Source organism: Pseudochaenichthys georgianus, chromosome 10, assembly GCF_902827115.2.
Source record: "Pseudochaenichthys georgianus chromosome 10, fPseGeo1.2, whole genome shotgun sequence".
NCBI lineage: Eukaryota > Metazoa > Chordata > Actinopteri > Perciformes > Channichthyidae > Pseudochaenichthys > Pseudochaenichthys georgianus.
In genome coordinates this window covers 9755222-9778704 of record NC_047512.1, presented here as the reverse complement: position 1 = coordinate 9778704, position 23483 = coordinate 9755222, and the positions used below count along the sequence as shown (strand labels likewise).

Genomic DNA, 23483 nt, shown 5'->3' with positions numbered 1-23483 from the left:
TAAAGGTGGGGTATGGTAAGTTTTAGAAACCGGCTCGAGATACACTTTTTGTTATATTCCATGGAATGCTCTTAACATCCCGATAGCAATGAATATCTTAAGTGCTTTGACAAAAATCCATAACAAAATGTCATCTGTGGAAGCCGTAATACTGTAAAAAGTACAACCAATCCAATTGGCAAATCTGCCACTTCCTCACAGAGCCCCTCCTCCAACACACACGAACGCGCACATGACCAATGAGGGCACGAGATAAGTTTGTGCACAGATGGAAGGCTGACAGGCAGGTAGGCCATCCAATCATTTTAGCCGGGCCGGCTCAGATGATTGGTCGTGCTTTTTACAGTACTACGGCTTCCACTGATGACATTTTTTAATGGATTTGTTGTCAAAGCATTTAAGATATTCATTTCTATCGGGATGTTAAAAGCATTCCATGGAATATAACAAAAAGTGTATCTCGAGCCGGTTTCTCAGACGTACCTACCCCACCTTTAAATATTTTAAGTAGAAAGTAGGTTTACTGTGATACAATTTTCCATTGCCTTCTGAGATCGGGCATTTTGTCATCCAAAATAATCACCCATTTATTACAAACTTCAAATCCTTGGATTAAAAGATAAACTTTTGGGCAACATGATGTCAAAGCATGAGAAACTAAACTATTTGTAAGAGGAATGCCATTGGATGTGCTTTGTGTTTGTTTCCTTTTCTTTAGAACAGCCAGACGGGAGTTTCCATTTTTAAAAACAAACAGTTTGTGGCAAAATCAACAGAACAGTGAAAGAGAGGGCTTCTGTTTAGCAAACACACTATATTGTCTACTTTAGCATCTAGCCCTGTGTTAGAGGGAAGAAGGTACGGAGACTCGGACCCATAACAAAGCAGAGTCTTCATTCACAAAACCAGTATCACTTTAACATCAACACTTCTGACGAGGCAAAGTCTCTCCCTGGTTTCTCTGAGCCATTTTGCAGTTTTAGTTTCCTCCTCCTCTTGGTTGTCTCAGTCTCTCTCTTTCTGTCTCTGAGTGCTTGTCTCATATGATTTCCAGAACATCGCAGGGCACGAAACCTCTTTTCTTTCCACTCGCCACTCTGATGAAGCTGCTGTGTTCACCCTCACTGCTCACACAGATCTGAGGCAAATAATGAAAATGTACTTTAATAGAAATTGAAAATAACCAGTGCAGTCAAACATACAATAAAACATTTGATCAATGTTAGTAACAGATGGAAGGACACAATTTCTGATACTGACGTGAGGTCGATATACTTTAAAGTGGAAGTGCCAAGTTCATACTAAATAAAAACACACTGGGGCAAGACTAGAAATACATATTATGGCAAAAAGTAGTCCTGTTGTCTTTTTTGGCTCCTAGGCTGTTTCTCATGTTTTAGGTTAGGCATGCATCTACTTTGATTGTTCTACAGTTTTCATGTTGAACTTTTCTACAACTACATGCTTTATGGTATTTTGCAAATCTAATAGTCAATAAATATTTGTATGTATTAACCATAAAGCGCCCACATGTCGTCTAGTCTAAACATAATCAACAAAACTTCAATTTTCATTTTATCTTTGTCTCTCTCATCTCTGTTGTTATGTCTCATATCACTCAATCTCTATGATGTGTGGTCCAGCTCAAAGGGACAATTTACAAATGCAACCTATTTGTAAAGATGATGATGTAGTTGTGCTTGTTTATAATATTGCTATGATTAATAGATGCCCTGAATGACCCTCTTGATAGATTAGAACACATTGTATCTGCATACTGGCTTTTCGTACGCTCCAAAATCTTCCCCTGGGTTTTGTGTCAACGGAAAAGAAAGGCAGCGGGTCACAGACTCTACTCGTTTTATCGGCGGTTTCATCTCCACTGGGGGTTCTTTACTTAAAATCCCATTGTGGGAACAAAGGGGCATAACCCAAGTAGAGCCATTATACCAAAATGGTAATCTAATGGTTACTCCGGCAAAGGATCCTTTCAGCAAACTCCAGTCAAGCTTTTCAGGTTATAGGTGAATGCGAGGGAAGAGTAAGGGGCAACGTGGGGGCTGCAGGAGGGTAATAAGATGGCTAAAGAGCTGCTGGATGATGTGAATCTGATGAGCTCTAATGACAAGAGTGTGATCATGAATTACACCCAGATAGAATGTGGAAGTTTAAATATTCACCCTGAAGGTCATTGCTCCCCTAACCCATAATGACAAGGACGTTCATGTGATCAAGACTGCTGATGTTTCGTTAATTAATAATGTGTTTTGTGTTGTTGTGGCTCTAAAGGCGGGCAATTGACTTTAACAACAATCCCACTGTTACAGTTTGTAAATGGGTTTTCCCCCCAAAAAAATACACATAAACTGAGCTATTTTTTCCCCTGTTATACGTTTGATTGATGGGTATTTATCTGGCAGTTTTAAGAATGTACCTCTACATAATAAAACATTTATGTTTGGCTTATACTCAATGCTATTCATTTATTATCTTATTCCTTTTGCAAGATGTTTATTTATAATTATCATATTTTTACTATCATACTTGCATTTTGTTGTATTTTGCTGTCGTGAAGCACTATCTACTACTATGTCAAAACCCAGAATAAGAAAATAGAAGAAATATAACACGGAGAGTTGCAGATGCAGAAGATAAAGCAGGCCATAATTACAGGGCAGGATAATGAAGGATATAAATAAACACTATTTTAGAAGGGACATCCTACAGCCTGTATTTATGTTAAGACTTTACACTTAACATGTCAATAATCAGCCTATCATCAGCCTATACTCATCATCATCATAAGGTTTATACAGTAGGTGTGTACAGTACCTGTCCCTCCTTTAAGGTGATCTGTCCTTGTTCCTTACAGCCGATGAATGTCCTGTTACACCTGAACACTTGGTCCTCAATCCCAGCCTGATGAACATAGGCCGCCGGGAAGTAACCGATCCTGTCCTCAATAACCCCCTGAAGAAATATATGGAAAATAAACCAGTGGTTTGATAAAATCCTTAAAACACATAACAGTACATTACTTTCTATCTATACACCTGGTTCATAGATATAAAGAGGATACGCTACGCTCACCTTTAGTACCTAAACATTGTACTGTGCATGTGTAACAACAGTATCCATATCAAACTGACCAGATGTCTCTGTTTATCTACAGCCGGAAAGAAAACAGCAGCAGAGTTAAAATGCGTGATGAGTTCAGTGTGAGAAGTCAAATCTGTATTCCTATTTACAAATCACTTCATACTGTTGAATTTCTTACGGTTATTGAATACAATTATGTAAGGGATAATGTGCTGCGACGCGGTCATTATGGGGAAAAGAACACCGACAGGCTGATCAGGAGCCCGACGCGAAGCGGAGGGATCTAGATCGGCATGAATGACAGCGATCAGCTGATACGGTATGGGGGTTATTCCCTATCTTTATTCAAGAGCGTGGTATTTAAATTTGAGAGCATACTTTATGTATTTATTTCCCTCAAACTCTGTCCTCGCACTCAAATAGTGCCCTCGCACTCAAATAGTGTCTGCTTGCACTTAGATTTGCTCTGCTTGTGCTCAAACTGTACGCTTGCACTCAGATATATTGCTGCTCAGAATTATTCTGTGCGCGCTCGAAACTTTTGTGCAACAATCCTGTCAAAATCCCTCAACCAATAGGAGGCCAGGTGTCCTTGCGAGTGCGGTCGCTTTACTGTTATTACAGCGTCCCGTCAGGGCGGTTACTCTTTGGTTTATAAACTCAAGCCCTCCACGGCTTTATAACATGTACTTCAAAGTTTGATTTACAACTTTTTTGGGGGGGGGGAGGAAGCACAGTTAGTATATATATATATATATATATATATATACCAGCACCTTACATAATAGCTACGTTCAGTGGCGTACTGGGACTAAAAATCACAACCATATGGTTACAACTGTTACATTACGTCCGTCACGAAACTAACTAACTTAAAATCAAAGCTTAAAATGGAAACATTTAAGGTTAACTTCGACCTCCGGGGTGGCCTTACTATGGAGGAGTGGATTGAGAAGTGCCTATCTCCAGAAAAAAAAGCACCTAAACGACGACAATGCTGTCTGTCTAATATGTTCTCTAGCCGTTATTGTTGTTGCATAGCAACCACCTCGCACTATGTTTTGTGCAGAAGGCAACGGAGGGACTATTTTATTTTGAACATCATTATTTAATAATAAAAACTATTTAAATTGGAGTGTGTATTTTTCTTTCACATTGCCAGCCACACGTGGTAACCGTTTTATAAATGCAATAGCTCACTTCAGGCCGTGATATACGAATATCTATACAATATGGTTGTCGACACTCCGCTTCGCGTCGGGCCGAACCAAGCCGTAGCACAACAGTGCTGGAGCAGAACAACAGTCTGGAGGAAGAAGTGGGCCGGTCGGAAAATTCACTAGCAATCCCCCCTCCCAGAGCTCTCTTTATGGCGCTGCCCCCTCCCCCCGTTGACAATTTACTAGCGGTAACGAGGGCCGGTCGAGATTCCCGGGCTGATTTTTAGTCCCAGTACGCCACTGAACGTAGCTATTATGTAAGGTGCTGGTATATATATATATATATATATATATATACTAACTGTGCTTCCTCCCCCCCCCAAAAAAGTTGTAAATCAAACTTTGAAGTACATGTTATAAAGCCGTGGAGGGCTTGAGTTTATAAACCAAAGAGTAACCGCCCTGACGGGACGCTGTAATAACAGTAAAGCGACCGCACTCGCAAGGACACCTGGCCTCCTATTGGTTGAGGGATTTTGACAGGATTGTTGCACAAAAGTTTCGAGCGTGCACAGAATAATTCTGAGCAGCAATATATCTGAGTGCAAGCGTACATGAGTACAAGCAGAGCAAATCTAAGTGCAAGCAGACACTATTTGAGTGCGAGGGCACTATTTGAGTGTGAGGACAGAGTTTGAGGGAAATAAATACATAAAGTATGCTCTCAAATTTAAATACCACGCTCTTGAATAAAGATAGGGAATAACCCCCATAATACGGAGCATAGAGAGAGCTGCAGTCCGCGGGGCCTCGCCTCCTGTCCTCACAACTCTTATTAATCCCGCAGCCTGTCCTCCTACAAAAAACGACCATATAGGTCGATTGTTCAGCATCTAAATACGACCCAGAGACACGTTTTAAAGTGTAGCCCCTCTAGTGGTCGTGTAAGAAACAACATGCTCCTGTCGATTGCAAACGCTCCGGATGGTCGTTTATTCACAAATAACCCTCTCTGGAAAATCCTAAATTGTGGAATAGTTTGGCCATTAAAATGCTTTTTTATTAGATTTCTAGCGAGAAGTGTATATTGTACTTTTATAATCCACGTCCAGTGGATGTGTAGGATCTACAGTTTGATAGATATACGAAGATGATTTGAGGTCTCGCCAGGAGAACGTGTACTGTATATGGGGCAACTTCCATGTAAAGTTAGCGTGGGTGAAAACAGTATTTCCGGTCTCGAAGTTTTCATAATAAAACCGGAAGTATTCCCCACACTGTCAAATGATTACGCAGTGATATCTCCATTACTCATCCACTAAAAAACATCAGTTTATCCTTGTTAATTACACAATATTGATTGGTTTAAATTGTGTACAATGCTTTTGTGTTTTTAACCTTCGATTCGGAGAAACAAATTGTTTTTTTCGGAGTTTAGACACTACAGAGTTTCCGAAGACACTACACTACCCAGAATCCCCAGCTATCGTTTGGGACTACAACATCCGCCTTGCTTTACAAACCCCGTGATTAGCCCTCAAGCTCTGTGATTGGATATTGGAGTGGCAGTGTGACAAGGTTACGCTGTCAAACAGCTCTTTGAAATGGAATGGAACCACGCCAGACTATCCAAAACTGGACTTGGACGGGTCCAGCCCGGCCCTCCCCCCCAGAATTACACTTGCTGCCTATTGTGTGTTTCGCAACATGTTCTATGGCACGTCTCTACTGGGAAATGTAGTTTTAAAAGACGTTTTCGTATTTCCCACAATTAGAAGTTGCCAGTATTAAACTGTATACATCCCTGGAGGTTTAGGGGACACGAAACACATTGGTGTTATCAAATTTAAAACATATAATTAATACATGGGTGAAAATTGCTTGTGTCCATAATGGGCAGCATTAATACCACATGACAGCTGGTCCGCTGCCTCAAGCGAAGCCACGAATATACTCTCCAATCTTCTCCATAACTGGACTAAATCCGAGATGGTTTTACTCGGAGACCTAAACTGGGACTGGCAAACGGATTTACAAAACTCTTTCAAGGACACTTGTGACTCTCTCTGTTTGGTGCAACTAGTTAACTCGCCAACTCGGTTAAACCAAAAAGATTTAGAGAAGTCCACTTTGATTGATGTTATTCTTACAAACGCACCTCAGCGTTTCTCCGCAGTAGGCACGTTTTGTAATGATATAAGCGACCACTGCGCAATTGCTTGTGTGAGAACCTGTAAGATCCCTAAAGGAAAGCCACGTTTCATTCACAAGAGGCGATTCAAACATTTCGATGAGCAGGCGTTTCTACATGATGTTTTTAATAGTGATTTACACATTGTTTCACTTATGACCGATGTTGAGTTAGCATGGAATTATTTTAAATCCACCTTCTTGGCTATATGTGACAAGCATGCTCCTTTTAGGACATCTAGGATAAGCGGTAAAGACAACCCCTGGTTTAATGATTCTATATCCTCTCTCATTCGACAGAGAGACACTGCCTGGGCTAAAGCAAAGAAATCGAATATTCCATTAGATTGGAATCTGTATAGGACATTAAGAAACAAATGCACTAAGCTGATTAAAAACTCTAAATGTGCCTACTATCTTAATGCAATACATGACAATTTGAATAACCCTGCAAAGTTTTGGAAACTTGTTAAATCCTCCTCAGGTTCTATCACTCCAAACAGCCTTCCTGATCTCTTAAGGGTAAATCAGAGTGAAATCAAGGGCAAAATGGATATTGCAGACAGCTTTAATAATCATTTTATTTCTGCTGGCTCAATCTTTGATTCTAGCAACTCAGGGATGATCGCTGCAGAAGGAGAGCCAGGTCCTCCGCCACTTGACCCTGATCAACTGTTCACCTTTGCCCCCATCTTGACCTCTCAGGTTCACAAAGCTTTAATGAGCCTAGATGTAAAGAAATCTTCAGGCCCAGACAAGATAGAGCCGTTCTTCTTCAAAGTTGCTGCAGGTCTGATTGCAGAACCCATAACCTCTATTCTGAATCTCAGTCTTTATGCTGGTGAATTACCTAGCTCATGGAAGTCGGCCATGGTTCTCCCCTTGTTAAAGGGCGGAGACCCCTCTGACCTAAATAATTATCGCCCTATTTCCAGACTGTCTGTAATGGCCAAAGTCTTTGAATCTCTTGTAAACGAACAACTGAAAAAGTTTCTAACTGACCATAATATTCTTAGCGAGTCTCAGTCCGGCTTCAGATCAGGCCATAGTACTACTTCAGCGGCTATGCTAGTCTCAAATGACATAATTGAAGCACTAGACAAGAAAAAACACTGTGCAGCATTGTTTGTTGATCTGTCTAAAGCTTTTGATTCTGTGGATCATGCATTGCTACTGCAGAGGCTTGGCTGCATAGGTCTTGGCAAAATGGCTTTGAGCTGGTTTAAAAACTATCTATCTGAAAGAACTCAGTGTGTCTCAGTAGAAGATTATACCTCAGCTGCTCTTACTATAAACAAAGGTGTTCCACAAGGCTCTATTTTGGTCTTATTCTCCATCTTTATAAATGAACTAGGAAATGGGATAAACCCAGCACGGTTTCATTTATACGCCGATGATACAGTTGTTTATACAGTGGCTTCCTCTTTAACTCAGGCTATAGAGCTTCTACAGGATGCTTTTAATACACTGCAACACTCCTTGCTAAGGCTAAGACTGGTCCTTAATGCAAAAAAGACCAAGTACATGACCTTCTCTCGCTCTCGAGCTAATACAGCTGTCCCTCCGATTCTTACACTGGAAGGGACATGCCTTGACAAAGTAGCATCCTACAAATATCTGGGCATATGGATTGATGAAAAGATGGCCTTTGATGTTCATATTGGGAACCTACTGAGAAAACTTAGACCTAAACTGGGCTTTTTCTTTCGTTTAAGGAAATGTTTCCCGTCTGAAGCCAGGAAGAGAATTGTGCAGAGTTCCTTTCTGTCTGTATTAGACTATGGCGATGTGATCTATATGCATGCTTCTTCCTCCCTGCTTAAAAAGCTGGACTCTGTGTACCATACTGCTATACGTTTTGTAACGGGTGCAGGCTCTCGCACCCACCACTGCACTTTGTATCAGTCCTTAGGATGGTCCTCTCTGTACCAAAGAAGACAATCACACATGTTGATTTTTATCCTTAAGTCATTGCTAGGTAAGCTGCCCTTATATATCTCCAGACTTCTGTCATTTTATACTTGCTTTTTTAATACTAGACGAGCAGCAAATGGGATGCTTTTAAATGTTCCTTTGATGCAGTCAGAGCTTGGTAAAGCTGCATTCTCTCACTATGCTCCCTTTTTATGGAATACGCTGCAAGTAAAACTTTGTCTAGAGGCACTTCCTACTGTAAATGCTTTTAAAGGTATGCTACGATTAGCCCTTCATGAAACATGTAACTGTTTTACCTGATGCTATTGCTGATGTGATTATGCTTCTTGCCACTGCACAAATGGCCTTCTGTATTTATATTTGAATTGTATGTTTTTTTGTTTAATGCCTTTGTTTTATGTTGAAACTTGTTGTGTGCCGTGTTGGTCAGGACTCCCTGGAAGAAGAGATCTTGTATCTCAATGGGACATTCCTGGATAAATAAAGGATAAATAAAAATAAAAATAAAAAATGTCTGTGTCTTATGGTCTTATGTCTGTTGTTAATTGATAAGCCTGAAACATGCACTTGTCAAGGTTCAGATGCACATTTAGCAAATATGGCAGTAGCCATCGATCATCTTAAGATAAGATACTTTATTGATCCCAAGTTGGGAAATGTTTTTGTTACAGCAGCATGTACTACTTTGTTCTACTCCACTACAATTCAGAGGTTAACCTGGTTAACTCTACTACATTTATTTTTGTTACTTTGCAGATTCTGATTAATGATGTGAAATATAAACAACCCTTAAATCAGACTTTAGTTACAGTAAAATTCAGCCTTATCAGTTTGACTGTTTTTCACATCCTCCTGTTAATATCTTTGGACGTCCTGCACTAAACTGTTTTACTGTAGAGATCACTACAGTATCTTCTAGATATTTTCCATTCTATATTTCTATCATTGACCCCTATTTTGTATGTAGGCTACTCTTAATATTTAAATGTTTTCATCAATAACTAAATAAATATAACTTATCCAACAACTACATTCAATAACGTGCTTTAACCACTAGGAGGTGCGGTTTAGACCAGTGGTCTAGTTAATAAAACATAATAATATCGTACATAATATGACTATTCACTTTATTGTGAGTTTAAAACAGAACGGTAAAGGAAAATACAGTTTCAGTCGCTCGATGTGAAGCTTATGCATTGTACCATGAACCTGTATAGACCTGTAACAGTCAACTGCATGAGGAGTTGGAAAGGTAGTTCAGAAAATCAGTAATATCTTTAAAAACTACAAAAAAGTCCCTTTCGATCAGCTGTGCACCGTTATGGTGTAAACACAGACTATCTACTAATTGGATCAAATATAAAAGTCAGCCGAATTAGTGTTGATACTGCAAGGAGACGTATTGTGTGAAAAGAAATGGAAGATGTTGTTTAATTGTTGATATATTTATGGTTCACGTCACGTATTCAGTTTTGTCGGCATCTCTTCCAGTTTGTCAAAAGGTCTTCTGATCAGGGCTCTATAAATACATATCTAGGGCAGATATGTAATATGTAATGCAGCCGAACCGTGTATTACAATGGCGTTATGTGATGACTTTCAAAGAGAAAAGCAAGAACACTCGGAATAAAGTATTATTATTATTATTTTAATGTTTTCCGATTTCATATCACATAAACACCATATCCCGACGTGCATTGCGGCGTGATTTTAGCCTATCAAAACCTCTGAAAAAAGAAATGTGTCTCTCAGAATCGAAAGAGAAAAACCTATGGGAAAAACACAAAAGCATTGTACACAATTTAAACCAATTAATGTCGTATAATTAACTAGGATAAACTGATGTTTTTTTAGTGGATGAGTAGTGCAGATATCACTGTTAAATCATTTGATCATTGGTTTTATTATGAAAACGGCGAGACCGGAAATACTGTTCAACCCGTAACTTTACATGGAAGCTTGCCGCATATACACGTTCTCCTGACGAAATCTCAAATCATCTTCGTAATATCTATCAAACTATAGATCCTACATATCGACTGGACGTGGATTCTAAAAGTACAATATATACTTCTCGCTAGAAATCTAATCATAAAGCGTTTTAATGGCCAAACTATCCTACAATTTAGGATTTTACAGAGAGGGTTATTTGTGAATAAACAACCCTCTGTAACGTTTGCATTCAACGGGAGCACTCGAGGCCGACAATTTTAAAACGTAATTATAGGTCGTATTAAGCGCTTGAACAAACGACATATTTGGTCGTAATAAGGGCTTAAAACAATCGACCCATTTGGTCGTATGAGTTGGAGGACTTGTTGCAATCCCGGTACCGGACAATTGTTATTTGTTCCTACTCGGAACCGAGTTTTGCTTCCCAACCCTGCCACTGTGCTACACTTCCCACCCCGCCCCCGTCTAACTGAACAGAAAGCGGCGAGATGCATTTCCTTAGGAATCGACAAGCAGAACCGAAACTAACACTTCTAAACACGTACACGACACGTACAATTTGCGAATGAGTTCTGCCTTTGTAAACTGAATGTATCAATCATTTGTCAATAAATCAGCCGAAAAACGTCCCTTGTCCGCCGGACAAGTCAATTGAAAGATCTACTTGTCCGATATTGTAAATAACACGTCCCGGACGGTGGGACGTGTACTTTTTCGCACACTGGAGTTTCTTCATGGTCTGGTGGTAGCAGGCTGCCTCTGTACAGTCACGTGTTCACCCTTTTGTCTACCCAATGTATCTGTCGTGCAGTTGTGTCAGCCTGTTGCCTCGCTCATATAATTTAGAGCTCCACTTCTTATTTGGGCATTTTGGTGCTTTGTGGAAAATCCACATTTCATGTAAACCGTTCAAAACTGCCTCCGTTATCTTGTAACTTTTAATCTTTGAAGGTTAATTATAATATAAACAAAGAAAAATGTTTAAGATGACTTGTCACTATTCATAATGGTGTTATGAGTTAGTTTTGAACCTACCTTCCACCAGTCATCATTCGAGTCGTCAGGCACTAAGATTCTGTCTCCTGCGCTGCAATATAGAGCACAAAAGACAAAGATACTGAAAAAGGGAACGTTTTCCTCCTCTTATCTTCATGGTTTGATGAATGTATGTTTAGTGACAGAAATCCCCTTTACAAAGTAAGTAATAATAACCACATCAGTAGTCATTTAGCTAACAGTATAAAAGTTCATTGGCTAGAAACGAGAATCCTGTTCTATTTTATTTCTATGAGAAATTGTTGACTCTTTGTATAATACGTTTTGTGATTGTTTCGAAGTGAATCTTCCACTGTTGTCATGGCACACTTCATATCTGCTGTTCAGTGCAACAGGGTGAATCAGATAGCACCTACAAGTTATTGTATCTGTCAACAATGAGAGAAGCTGCACCTCTTCACTTGTACAGCCAAGCAGATGAAGGTGTTTGTGGGTTTTTTCCGGATGCACCTTCGATCCTGTTTGCTGTAAGTAATTGTTCTTTGTCCAGTAAACAGATTAATCATTTTACCGCATGTGCCATAATTACAAACATCTGTTCCAAGCCGCTGGCTAAATTTGATCAATACAAATCAAAAGGGCCAGCGCAGTTTAGGCAAATGTTGTCTTACGTTATTTCCCCATTTCCTTCTCCTTGTGGTTCAGTTACAACACTGGCTGTGCTCTGTAATGCTCGCCATGACTCAGAAAAACACAGTTTATTGCAGGTGAGAAACAGCATAGCACCCGGTGTTATTAAACCTTCTAGGGTGAAAACAAAGTACACCTGTTGTTTCTTAAAGAATAACAGGAAATACCTTGTGAGCATCTCTTTTGAGTGCTGTGCTTCAAAACCACTTAAAATAAAGGTTTGCTGAGATCGTTGCCCTTTAAATAACATAAAGACTGAGGAGTGGGTTATCTAATTCTGTATTCTAGCAATGTATAAATGTTCATGATTACAATCACCACACAGTGGAAGGTAATCATGTAATCAGAGCATGTGGGGCCAACTGAAAATAGTCACAAACCTGATTTTCTCACTTAAAATATTCCACTTCTTCCTCCATTTTAACTTTTATATATTGATTACTGTCTGCAGCAAAACCCAGAGGAGAAATATGCTCTCATAAGAGAATACATTCAAAGCAAAGCTTGCCAATGGGGGACAGGGAGTGCAAGATCATTTTATTTCCAATGCATTTTAAATCACGCCTAATGATTGAAGTATTTTCTCAACGTGTGTGAGAGAGAACAAGTGCCCCTCTTGAATCCTAACAGAATACCTGTGGGGATCAAGAGCAAATGGATACTTAGGCTGAAGGACTGCTCATGATAAATGCTCTCTTCCTGAGGGTCTTTACAAAGTATGTCACTGACGAGGCCCTATCAATCATGGTTAAGAAATGAGATACAATCTGGAGCCTGCGTTTCAGATTGTATTCGAGATCATTAGACAGATGCCACATACCGGTATTCAGCTGTTTCTACTTTAAACCTGCATCAACAGTTCTTTAGCCACTCGTGGGCAATGAAAACAAGTTACGACTAAATTGTTAGCAAGGTTTTTAATTTACACATCCCGCAGTTTCAGAGCAACATTTTAATTTATTTTGGAGTGATGTTTATGTTCACATAATGATTGTTAGTTTGTGGACAAACAGTTAAGTTGAGGAGCGGAGAGTTAAACAATAAGTTAAAAAAGTCTGCAGATCCAGCTTATAATTCTGTGTAGGTTTGTCACTATGAGCGACTCCTTTCACATTTATGATTTGATGTTATTGTCGTTCAGAGTAATTCGACTGAATCACGGAGGATGGAGAACTGCAGCTGCACAGCTTTCAACAGCTTAAAACACTTCACTGACAATGATCAGGTGTTTTCAATTAACAGCCAAGCCAAAACACCCAATGTGACTTTTAAATAGGCCAGCAGACATTTTGACTTGTCACAGTAGAAAAATGCACAACTGTGAATAATGCAATTGAAGGCTGAACTTAGCTGCTTTGACTCAACTTTCACTGCGACGTGAACAAAGCAGGGGCATTGTCAGTATCGTTCCTAACACCTGTGCTTTTCCTACTGTCACAAGTTATAATGTCTGCTGTTATAAACACTCCTAATGGTGTGTTCAGCAGTTAAATGTGGTTAAATGTTGGAACACACATCAACTTTTTGACAGTTTCCCCAAGTTCATGCTACAAACAAAGTGTATGCAATATTTCTCTGGACACCAGACTACTAAATAGTCGAAATTAGCGTGTATATAGCTCATGATATATATATATATATATTTTTAAATGTAACTGCCAGTGATGTGCCAGAGAGGTTTGCAGCCATTTTGCCAGCTGTATTTTACCACTTGTCTAATTATTGTATACTTGTAAAGTGGACACAAACTGTGATCATGAAGCAAACGTGATATGAATGATCTGCTCGTTATCAAACACCTTGACAAGCTTCAGCTGCTTGATAACGAGCAGGTAATTCCAATCAGGTGTGTTATAGTCGGGAGATATTACATGCAGGTCAGTGGCTCTCAGGAGCCTGGTTGATGAAATTCAACATTTTTATTTTAAAGGTCTATTCTTTTCATTGGTTTGTCTGAAAAGCAATTTGTGTTGTTTTCTCTCCAATATATGTGTTAAATTATACATTTTGGCCATTACAAATGTCATCATTTTTGAAGAAAACTGAAAGCCTTTATTGTCATTGCACACACATGGGTTCTTCTGTGTGAATATTAGTGAAATTAATGAATACATGTAATGGTGCTTACTTGAGTACTTACTTGCATTAATATGAATGTAAATATTGCAATAGTATGAATTGAAATACGCACTAGTATGTGTATAAGTACTATAATGGAATAAATTAAGTCCTTGTACAAGATCAAATAATGTTCGTGCGGTGTAACGTTTTTCCAAATTCTCGGTTCATATCTTGTGTTTGTTTTGTTGTGATGAGAGAGAGATGTAAGGCTGATCTGCAACATTAGACAGTGGACGTGCATCGCAGGTTGTGAAACTTTCCTTAACATATGCTTTTTCATTTGATAAGGTTTCTTTCATGGCATACCATAATATGACGAACCATACAGTATATCAGTATGTCATAAAAAATGTCAGAGCATATGGCAAACTTCATACTAAAGTACAAAGGCATAAAAGGGCATGGTTTGTTATAAAAAACCTCATAGTATAATATTTTATTAAAAAAAACACAACAGCATAGTATCTTATATAAAAAGCCATATAGTGTAACAAGTAATATGATGTCATACAAATTGTCATTGTATGTCACAATAACAATTTCATAGTAAAGAATGTCATAGGCATATCATGAAATTCAGTATAGTTTGTCATAACTAGGGATGGGTATCGTTTGAAATTTATCGATTCCGATTCCGGTTCTGCTTATCGATTCCGGTTCTTATCGATACCCCGTTTCGATTCCAAGATTGTAAAAGAAAGAGGTCAAACGTTTTAGATAACAAAAATATCTTTACTCTTTTAAGCTTTAACTGACAATTTTACAAATAAAAAAATATACATGCAATACAAATGTATTGCACAATAGCTGTGCTTTATTTTAACTGAGCTGTGCCTTTGGCAAGCTATTAACAGGCATTACACTGTGCCTTGTCTTTTTCTTTTTTAGTGTAGTGGAGCCTCACTTCAGAGCGTTTACCGCGACCCAGAGCTATTTAATAGAAGAGTTACGACACCGGAAGTCCAAAAACGGTTATCGTCACGTGGTTCATGTAGACGAGGGATCGTTCCCCGGAAGTTCATGGCGGGCAATGTGAATGCATTGATAACAGGAGATAGAACTACGATTTTTGTTAATTATTAGTGAATAAAGGTTTTGATTTGCAATATTTATACAACAAATCGATATGTGTATGTATTTACATCAATATGTTTTCAAAAATAAAATCGAATTTGCTAATATTAAGTGATAATATTAGGATTAGTGTGAACAACTAGTTTACATGTTACTAACAGTGCCTTGGTTAAAGAGCCTGTTGCTGTTTATTTATAGCTTTGAATTCTTTCAAACCAATATTATCTTCTTAAACTTGTATGGTAGTCAGGAGCATCACTTTATAATGTTTATTGATACATTTAGAGGGAGGGGATCTAAAGTAATGCTTTAAAATTCAGATTAGATTAATTTCTACCATTTTCTTAAATTCATGGTAGTTTCAGTAATCCCCATGGTAACTGAGGACACAAGTTATCTAAATGACTAATGTCGTCTTTATGGCTTTCAGAAAGGACAGGAGACCGATATGATGATGATGATGATGATGATGTTAAATGTGTTGCTTTAGGAACTTCCATTGCAAATACATGGAATTCAATAAACATAGAAGAGCATATCATGCAGTTTGTCGGTGCCTTTTCCTCCGTGTTGTCCTGGTTTGCTGTGCTGCCTCCTAGTCTCCACCATGGTTTGCTGTGCTGCCTCCTAGTCGCCACCATGGTTTGCTGTGCTGCCTGGGGATGCTCAAATCTCTCAGAGAAAGGAGTACGAATGTACGGCTTCCCCACTGACACAGAGCGGAGGAAAAAATGGCTGGCTCAAGTCAGCAGGAGCAATTTCACGACCAACAGCAACAAAATATGTGATTTATATACAAACACTGCATTTGCACTTTTTCACAAAACTAAAACCACACCATTGGGAAAGCTTAATGTTTTGTTTAATACAAAAAAACAGGGAAAGGCTTGAAAAACACAGAGTTGAGACTCAGGGTGCAGGGTGAGGGTCTCAGTGCAGGTATTCAGGCTCCATTGAACCCCCCTCTGGTTCTTGTGCTGAGAGAGGGAGCAACAGACAGGAGAAAGGGTTATACACACCTATATAGCACACCTATTGCCTTGGGGAGATAACGTGTTTACTTATATAAAACAGTAGTATTAAACGTACCTTGTGTTTTCACTCTCACTTAAGTCCCTCTCCCTTTGCCATCAATCCAGAATCAGCTGAGCTGCAACATTATACAGACGGGTAATAATCAACAGAATCACAAGGACACAATATGGCTCTGCTAAAAACACTCACTCTTACACGCACCAAAGTTATATTTATCTAATATTTAACTCCCTCCACCCCCGCATACAATCCCGTTTAGAAGCCCCTCTTCTCTAATTCAACATGTTGGACGAAATGACATAGAGAGAACGGAATTTACAATTAAAAGGCTGTTCAACGTGTGTTGCTAACTTGCTTCGGTATGCTAGCTTAATCTGTTATCTGTAAACGTTCCCTAAATCTACTAATTTAGGGATAGTCCACTGACATCCTTTAATACACATGTTCATTTGAATCAGATGTACTGATAATATCCGCAATATAAATCTTTAAACTTCTTCTTACCTTTAAAAGTCCGTCACGAACGGTGTATTATGCAGCAACTCCACAGCTCTGCCAGCCTTGGCGCTAACTTCCGGGGAACGATTGAGAGGCTCCACGATCCGCCATTGCTGTAAAAAAGTGGTCCATTGGAGTGAACGGAGATGTCGTAACTCTTCTATTAAATGGCTCTGCCGCGACCCATCTTTGGTGTTATGAAGTGACTGAGCTTGTGAACTGTATACGGGAGGGCGAGGGAGCCTCGCTGCGGGGCAACTGTGGACCTCTGTCGCCTGTCAGCGCAACATGATGCCGTTAAGGGCGGTGCCGGCCGTCAGCATACCGAGCCGGCCGTCAACGGCCCGCTGACGACCGGCCGTTCTGTGATTCTCCAGAACACACAGATGGCCAGTCCGCTATGTATTCCACCGGGCCACCGTAGCGCCGCGGTGCAGACTGACCCGGTGGAATACAGGGTCTACCGCGTTTAGGAACCGTTAAGCAGAACCGAAATTGTGTATTTTGTATGTACCCGGCCGGTACCCGGCATTTTCTTATCGGTTCTCCTCTGGAACCGAGTTTCGGTTCCCAACCCTAGTCATAACGTTATAGTATGGACTGTCATGAAGCTAATTGGTTAATAAGTTGCTAGTGCCATAGGAAGTCGAACAAGCAGATATCAGAATTAGTGATTGATAACATCACAGTGAAAGAGATGAATGGTAAAACCAAAAGCTTGGAGTAAAAACAATAGGCTACATGCACAGTCACTTCCGCATTCTACTCAGAGCGGCCGATGCATTTCCTGTTGATGAAAAATGACGACCTTCTACACCCGCTGCCTACAAGAGCTTCCGAAATTAAAAATGTCGGATGTTCATCGGATTTGCCGGACGACTAAAGCCCCAGCCAGCAAACTCGATAAAGGCTTCAAATTATATGCTGCGTCATATATACACAACTATGAAGGTAAGAAGGTAACAGGTACTAACCAGCTAGCTTATGCTCCGGGTTATGCTAACGTTAGCTGTCAAAAGCTAGGTAACGCCAGAGCCCTATAGTATAACTACTATTATTATTATTATTATTATACTATTACTATAGTAGACTACTATAGGGCTCTGGGTAACGCTATGTACTGTTTCTGGTGTTAATTCTTTAAAACATTAGCCATTTGCTAACAAATACTATCGTTTAATAGCCTTATAGCCTAGCCAAGGTTGTCTTGTTGTTAGCCACACTGCATAATGGTATCGGCTTTTGTAAAGCAATGTTGCCATAGATGTTTTGACGTGAGTATAGATCTAACGCTGTTGCTCTGTTTTTTTTCATTCAGTGTCCAATAAAGACAGGCTGACAGGGCAGGTCAGCGTGAGAGCCTTGTGCTACAGGTCAATGAGGAAGAGCGAGACAGCACACAGTTTGAGTGTAGGCAGGCAACATTGCCACTGTGTTCCCCCCTGTTTATTGAGTTTCAGTTCAGCTAAACATTAGTTTACCTTAAGGGAATCTCAACAGTGTCCTACTTGTCCTACAGTGTCCTACTGCTTTATCACAGCTGATTGGTCAGATATTATTACATTGATTATGGATGTGTAAGTATGGGGGTTCAAATATATAGTCAAAACTGCTTTAATACAATTTTCAAGGCATCTTAGTTTCCAAAGAAAGTTCATTGTGGTATTGTAGGGTAAGAGGGTAACACTAAGCATTCAGGAATACATGCTTCTTCTAGGATAATGGGTCAGTAAAAATAACCAATAATTCTACTCATAACCTCCTGGCTCATTTACCACAAGTGACGTTACTAATCACTAGTATTTCTTCTCTCTTTTTTAGATAACGCTTCGTGATTCATCACCAGTGGTGCTCACGCACAACCGGTGCTCCTGTGTTGCAGGAACTGTTTTGTGCAATCACACGGTAGCATTGCTGTTCCAAACAGCACATTACACTGAACTGTACATGTCAGTTGTGCCACCTGTGCATAGCTGTACTGAATCGGAACAGCAATGGCACAAGCCGCGAACAATGGTAATTTCAATGAGGTTCAAATACTTGTAATCTTTCAGAGTTTCTGTTTTAAAGTGACTCAACGAACAGTAATTGTCTTTTCCTTAAGGGTGTGAAGCCAGGGCCATCAACTCCATGGTCTTCACCAAGCCTGTGCCAAATAGGATGGTGCAGACTGGAGTAAGGTAATTTTAGCTGGAAAATTGTGTTTCCTGTGTTTTTTAAATTCATAATTCTGGTGCTGTATTCCTAACCTTTGTCACATTAATGTGCTATATTGTCTTTGCAGGAGTGGATTCTACAGAGGCATGGTGGGGCCATTACCAGATCCCTGCCTGTTCAGAGTTACGGAGGCATACTCAGCATTCAGCATTGAAGACAGACCGCTTGTGACCACAATGAACATGAGACCTGAATCCCTCAATCATGTGTTCTGAATGACAACAAAATGTGATTTTAATATTTTGTTTTTGATATATATTGATATATATTGTTTATATTGTTTGTTTGTTCACATTTCATATATGTAAATAAATATACAATTGTATTTAAAAAGACAATAAAGTGAAGTGATTTTTTTGTAATGAATAGTAAATCATTGCATTTGTAAGAAATCATCAACGCATTGTAATTTGCTATTTACCATTTATTCAAACAAAACACTAGTGTGTGTCAGGCAACACGGTGTGCTCGCCCAGCTTAATCACAGCTACCTGCACAGGTGTCATCATCTTGTCTTATTTCACCCATTTCTTGACCAGTGCTTTGTTCTGATAGTTTGACAGCATACATGCTACTGCAAACAGTTGGTTGATGTTGTAGGCATGGGACAGGAGGATGACGCCATCAAAAAGTTTGTTCTCTTTTATCCTCCTGATGACACGCTCCACATGAACCCTCAGTCTGGCAATGGCCTGTGTCTCCCTCACCTGATAGGCTGGCATTTGCTTCTGCTTAGACAGAAAAGGTGGGCAGTACACTTTGCATTTGCAGCAATAGCTGATCAGGAAGCCCTTATCTACCATCACTGCCATGTTTTCAGTCAACAACGCAGCTATTCCAGACTGTTTGAACATCTCCTTGTCGCTGACAGAACCACCATACAGACTGGAAACAAATGTCACTGCGCCATGTGGGGCTATGCCAACCAGGGCTTTCATGGTGCAGTGAGATTTGTATGTAGAATACATTTCACTTTGGAGGAGGAGTGAGGATGGTGTTTGACACCTCAGCTCTGTGCAATCCAGGATCACCTGTGTGTCTGGGAAATCTTTGAAGGCCTCTGGGAGGTGGGCTTGAACTTCTGCAGGTGTAAGCCAGATGCACTGTGACCCCAATAAAGTTGTAAGAAAACTTGTCCATGTTGCAATGATGCGGCTCACAGTGGACTGGTGTACGTTGAAGCGGTTTGCAAGGTCCCTTTCTTTCAAACCCACCGACAGGAAGCAGAGAAAAATGAAGAACTCGTCAATTGGCTGAAGCAGCTGTCTCTGGAAGATAAAAACAAAAAAGGGTACTATATTAATGTCATGAGTGTAGCACACCATGGGAAAAACATTAAGTTGTTTTACTTCTCTGATGTATTAAAAAAGGATTGAGTACTTTAGCCTTTTAGCCTACACGAAAGCAATGAAATGTCAGAGAAACATTTTCCCTTCAGTTTGTGTTTAGAGTGTGTGTTAAAAGAAACGTAGCCTACCGTTGATGGACGTGCGTGTGTAACCACTTCTTCATTCCTCTTGGCAGCTGATATCGCTCTTGTGACACAAACCATTTTATAAATGGAAGGCTCAATCAAAAACCAGAAGGCCATCAGGTGGTTATAGCTCGGGAATCTGTACACAAAAGACACATGTCAGTCATTAATTGACTCGTTAACTGTACCACATGGGCTAATGCTTTCCTCTTGTTTGCTGTAATACATTACAATTCAAATAGACTGATTAAGAAGGCACTTGGTGCAGGTATAGTAATATACAGCAGTAACATGTAACAACTATTAAAGCAGCAGTAATAATAATCTAAAACATACAGGGAACATTTTACACAGAATGACTACTTTTACTCTTCATTCTTAAGTGTGCAACTGGGAGAAACGCAGTGGATATTGACATGTACTTTTACTTTGGTAAGGTTTTGAAGATTTCCACTTGTAGTAAAGTATTATCAGTATGTTGTTAGTATTAGTATGTTTTACTCCACCACATTTAGTTAACCTTCATAGTTTCTAGTTACTTGTAAAAACACATGATTTATGATTCTACATGTTCAGTTCAGGAGTATTTTCAAACCATAGTATTTGTACTTATACTTCAGTTAAGTTGAGTAGCTTACTTATTCCAACACTGCATGCATATAGTCAGCAGTCAAACGGCAGGTAAACAGGATTCTTTATAAGCTAACCCATCTCAAAAACTTGGATAGCATTTAGCCAAAACATGACCTGGTATAGAATCGGATGTTGTCGTCGGAGCCAGCAAACCGCTGTAAGCAAAACTCTCGCTGGACTCTTAACTCCTGCAGTTGCTTCTGCAGATCCTCCACTGTTTTGGAGTTGTCTTCTGTAGCTTGAGAGGACATGTCCAGTGAAGCTGGTTCAGGGGCTGAGCAGTAATCATGGTCACGGACATCCATGTGCTCTTCCTGCTCCTCCCGAGAGACTGGTTCAGTGGGCCGCTCCCTTCTCTCCCAAACACGAGCCCGCGGTGTTTGAGCAGTGAAGTGATTCCACTCAAACAGAGTTGGTACAGCACCTTTCACAAGCCTCCTACGGCCATCAAGGGTTTTTGGCTCTATTAGTTGATCCGTAGCGAAGTGACGACTGCAGACCTTGGAGTGAGAGGAGATTGTGAAGTTATCGCGTCGTATTTTAACCAGCCACTGTCTTCGCAGCTCGAGTTCGGTCGCAAAGCCATGGAAACTTAGGACCCCGTTAAATTTTAGCTGACGCCGTACAAAGTGGGACACAGCAGTGCTCGGAGTAGTTCTTTACTTGTCTTTGCAAATGCTCCGTTTTGAAAATCTTCCGTCGACTCATATTTAAACCATAGATTTAAACAGTAAAACATTTGTGGAAGCTCAGCTACGCAGACCGGAAGCAAACCGGAAGCTCCCAAGCAGTATTACGGCTAAGGCGGAAGTACGTCTCAGACCCTAGTGCATGTAGCCTAGTGAACGATTTAAAATTTCGAATGATGCAACATCAGCAAAGCATGATGACATCCTTACGGTGACATCATCAACTTGTGGCTTTTATGGCATTGGAACTGTATGATGTCATCATTCGCTTTGAAGATGACATCATCAAACCTTATAAGAACTCAGGGATTCCGACACTTTCATAATGTTATAACCTCTGGAAGAAGACAGTCGGACTTTAAATCTGCTCTGCTGGGACATCTTACAGGAAAAATGAGTTGCTCAAAATCAGATAAGGCTGGGCCTGATCTCACAATACTCCACAGCAGTTCCACACGCTACATCGTATTGGACTTTGTAGGAGAAGGGTCTTTTGGAAAAGTTGCCAAGTGTGTTAATTTGAAAACATCTGAAGCTACGGCAATCAAGATTCTCGAAGACGGAAGAGATGCAAATAAGGAAGTGAGAATGCTTCAAAAAATCAAGGGACTTGACCCAGATAAGAATAACTTAGTGAGATTCCTGGATGATTTCATGTTCCAAGACAAGTATTGCCTAGCCTTTGAAATGCTGGACATGAGCATTTGGGACCTTTATGAGCAGATGCAGGAAACATTTTCCCTGAACGAAATCCGCTCTGTCACACAACAGCTACTTGTAGCTTTTGAAGCCCTGAAGGGAATTGGCATTATTCATACAGACCTGAAACCGGACAATGTCATGCTTGTTAACCACAAGTCTCAGCCCTTCAGGATTAAATTAATTGACTTTGGTTTGGCCCTCCCAGCTTCCGAAGCAGAGGTTGGTATGGAATTGCAACCTATTTCTTATAGAGCTCCAGAGGTGACCTTGGGTCTCCCTATAACTGAAGCCATCGACATGTGGTCACTGGGATGTCTCCTGGCAGAAATGTATTTTAAAACCAACTTTTTCCCTGGAGAATCTACATACGACCAGATGAGAGCTATTTGCCAGCTCCTTGGTCAGCCAAAAAAACACCTGCTAGATGCTGGGATAAACACGTGGCATTATTTTATCAAGGGAAGGGGCTTGACTCCAGGATGGGAGTTTAGGACGCCATCTCAGTTCAAGATGGAGTCTGGTGTCCTGCCAGAATGTCCAAGTTGGTATTTTGATGATGTTAAAGATTTGACAAGTGCAGTAATGGAGAAGCCAGAGGAACATGACTATGATACGTCTGAAGACAAGATTACATTGTCAGAGGTTATGCGTGAAGACAAAATGGCATTCGCAGACCTCTTAAATGCGTTGTTCAATCTGGATGGTCAGACTAGGATTACGCCCGGACAAGCCCTAGAACACAGCTTTGTAACAATGGTTCACCTAGAAGATAACATGTATTCCAACCCTCATGCATCAGAGGCCTTTGAGATGATGGACATCTGCACCATGGATCTTTCAGATGCAATGTGTGATCCTCTCAGCGACCCTGAAACTGACATGAAGGCAACTGACGGTGACTCACCCCCTGAGAGTTCCCGATGTGCTGCCAATTCAAACACTGAGAGACCTACCAATGACACAACCTCTCAGGCAGACCCCTGCAATCCTGAACCCCATAACGACGAGTCAGCACCC

General features: G+C 40.2%; 1 protein-coding gene and 3 long non-coding RNA genes across 4 annotated transcripts; 1 reads left to right on the top strand and 3 right to left on the bottom strand.

Annotated features, from left to right (window-relative positions):
* Positions 1–420: 420 nt before the first annotated feature.
* Positions 421–11620, bottom strand: LOC117454104 (uncharacterized). The gene is made up of 3 exons (XR_004552953.2): positions 11373–11620; positions 2833–2970; positions 421–1138 (listed from the first exon to the last, which is right to left on the bottom strand). It is a non-coding gene; the product is annotated as an uncharacterized lncRNA (long non-coding RNA).
* Positions 11621–16063: 4443 nt separating this feature from the next.
* Positions 16064–16544, bottom strand: LOC139434573 (uncharacterized). Its single transcript, XR_011643894.1, has 2 exons — positions 16308–16544; positions 16064–16195 (listed from the first exon to the last, which is right to left on the bottom strand). It is a non-coding gene; the product is annotated as an uncharacterized lncRNA (long non-coding RNA).
* Positions 16545–18700: 2156 nt separating this feature from the next.
* Positions 18701–19175, top strand: LOC139434572 (uncharacterized). Its single transcript, XR_011643893.1, has 3 exons — positions 18701–18767; positions 18856–18931; positions 19036–19175. It is a non-coding gene; the product is annotated as an uncharacterized lncRNA (long non-coding RNA).
* A 211-nt stretch (positions 19176–19386) lies between these two features.
* On the bottom strand, positions 19387–21939 carry LOC117454103 (uncharacterized). Its single transcript, XM_034093196.2, has 3 exons — positions 21190–21939; positions 20446–20581; positions 19387–20236 (listed from the first exon to the last, which is right to left on the bottom strand). The coding sequence occupies exons 1-3, from the start codon at positions 21378–21380 to the stop codon at positions 19484–19486; spliced, it is 1080 nt and encodes a 359-aa protein (XP_033949087.1). The 5' UTR covers positions 21381–21939; the 3' UTR covers positions 19387–19483.
* Between the last annotated feature and the right edge of the window lie 1544 nt (positions 21940–23483).